This window comes from Eurypyga helias, unplaced genomic scaffold (genome assembly GCF_000690775.1).
Source record: "Eurypyga helias isolate BGI_N326 unplaced genomic scaffold, ASM69077v1 scaffold45720, whole genome shotgun sequence".
Taxonomy (NCBI): domain Eukaryota; kingdom Metazoa; phylum Chordata; class Aves; order Eurypygiformes; family Eurypygidae; genus Eurypyga; species Eurypyga helias.
This window is the reverse complement of record NW_010224615.1, coordinates 363-817: the sequence shown is the minus strand read 5'-3', so window position 1 is coordinate 817 and position 455 is coordinate 363. Positions and strand designations below refer to the sequence as shown.

Below are 455 nucleotides of genomic sequence, written 5' to 3'. Positions count from 1 at the left end.
CCTTCGGCACTTGCCGGAGCACCCGCGCCTCCTCCTCCGGCCCCGGGCTGACCGCGGCCCCCGGTTTTGTGTTGCAGCTTCCCTCCTTCGCCCGTCGCTCGAATATCCTCACGGGGCTGCAGGACCCTGCCGTGGACAACAGGCCGAAGCTGGATCTCGGCTCCTCCGGCAAGAGCCAGCAGCACCAGTATGAACTCAACAGCAAGAAGCACCACCAGTACCAGCCCAACGGCAAGGAGAGCGGCATGAAGCACCAGTCCCACAGCAAAGGGAAGTATTACTACCAGTTGAACAGCAAGAAACACCACCACTACCAGCCGGACCCCAAAATGTACGAGTCCCATTACCAGCCCAGCAGCAAGGAGCCACAGAGCCAGGCCTGCTTGGACAGTAACAAGACCCCCCTGGTCACCCACCCGGACAAGTGGGCTCACGGCCCGGCCAAAAACCTGCTG

At 62.0% G+C, this 455-nt stretch overlaps 1 protein-coding gene across 1 annotated transcript in view; it reads left to right on the top strand.

The window, feature by feature from the left end:
- Positions 1-35: 35 nt before the first annotated feature.
- CBX4 (chromobox homolog 4) overlaps positions 36-455 on the top strand; it is a gene marked incomplete at both ends in the record, with an annotated part of 779 nt that continues 359 nt past the window's right edge. The window contains one exon of the mRNA XM_010146418.1: positions 36-451. Within this exon, the coding sequence (XP_010144720.1) occupies positions 36-451 (416 nt within the window). The remainder of the gene's footprint in view (positions 452-455) is intronic.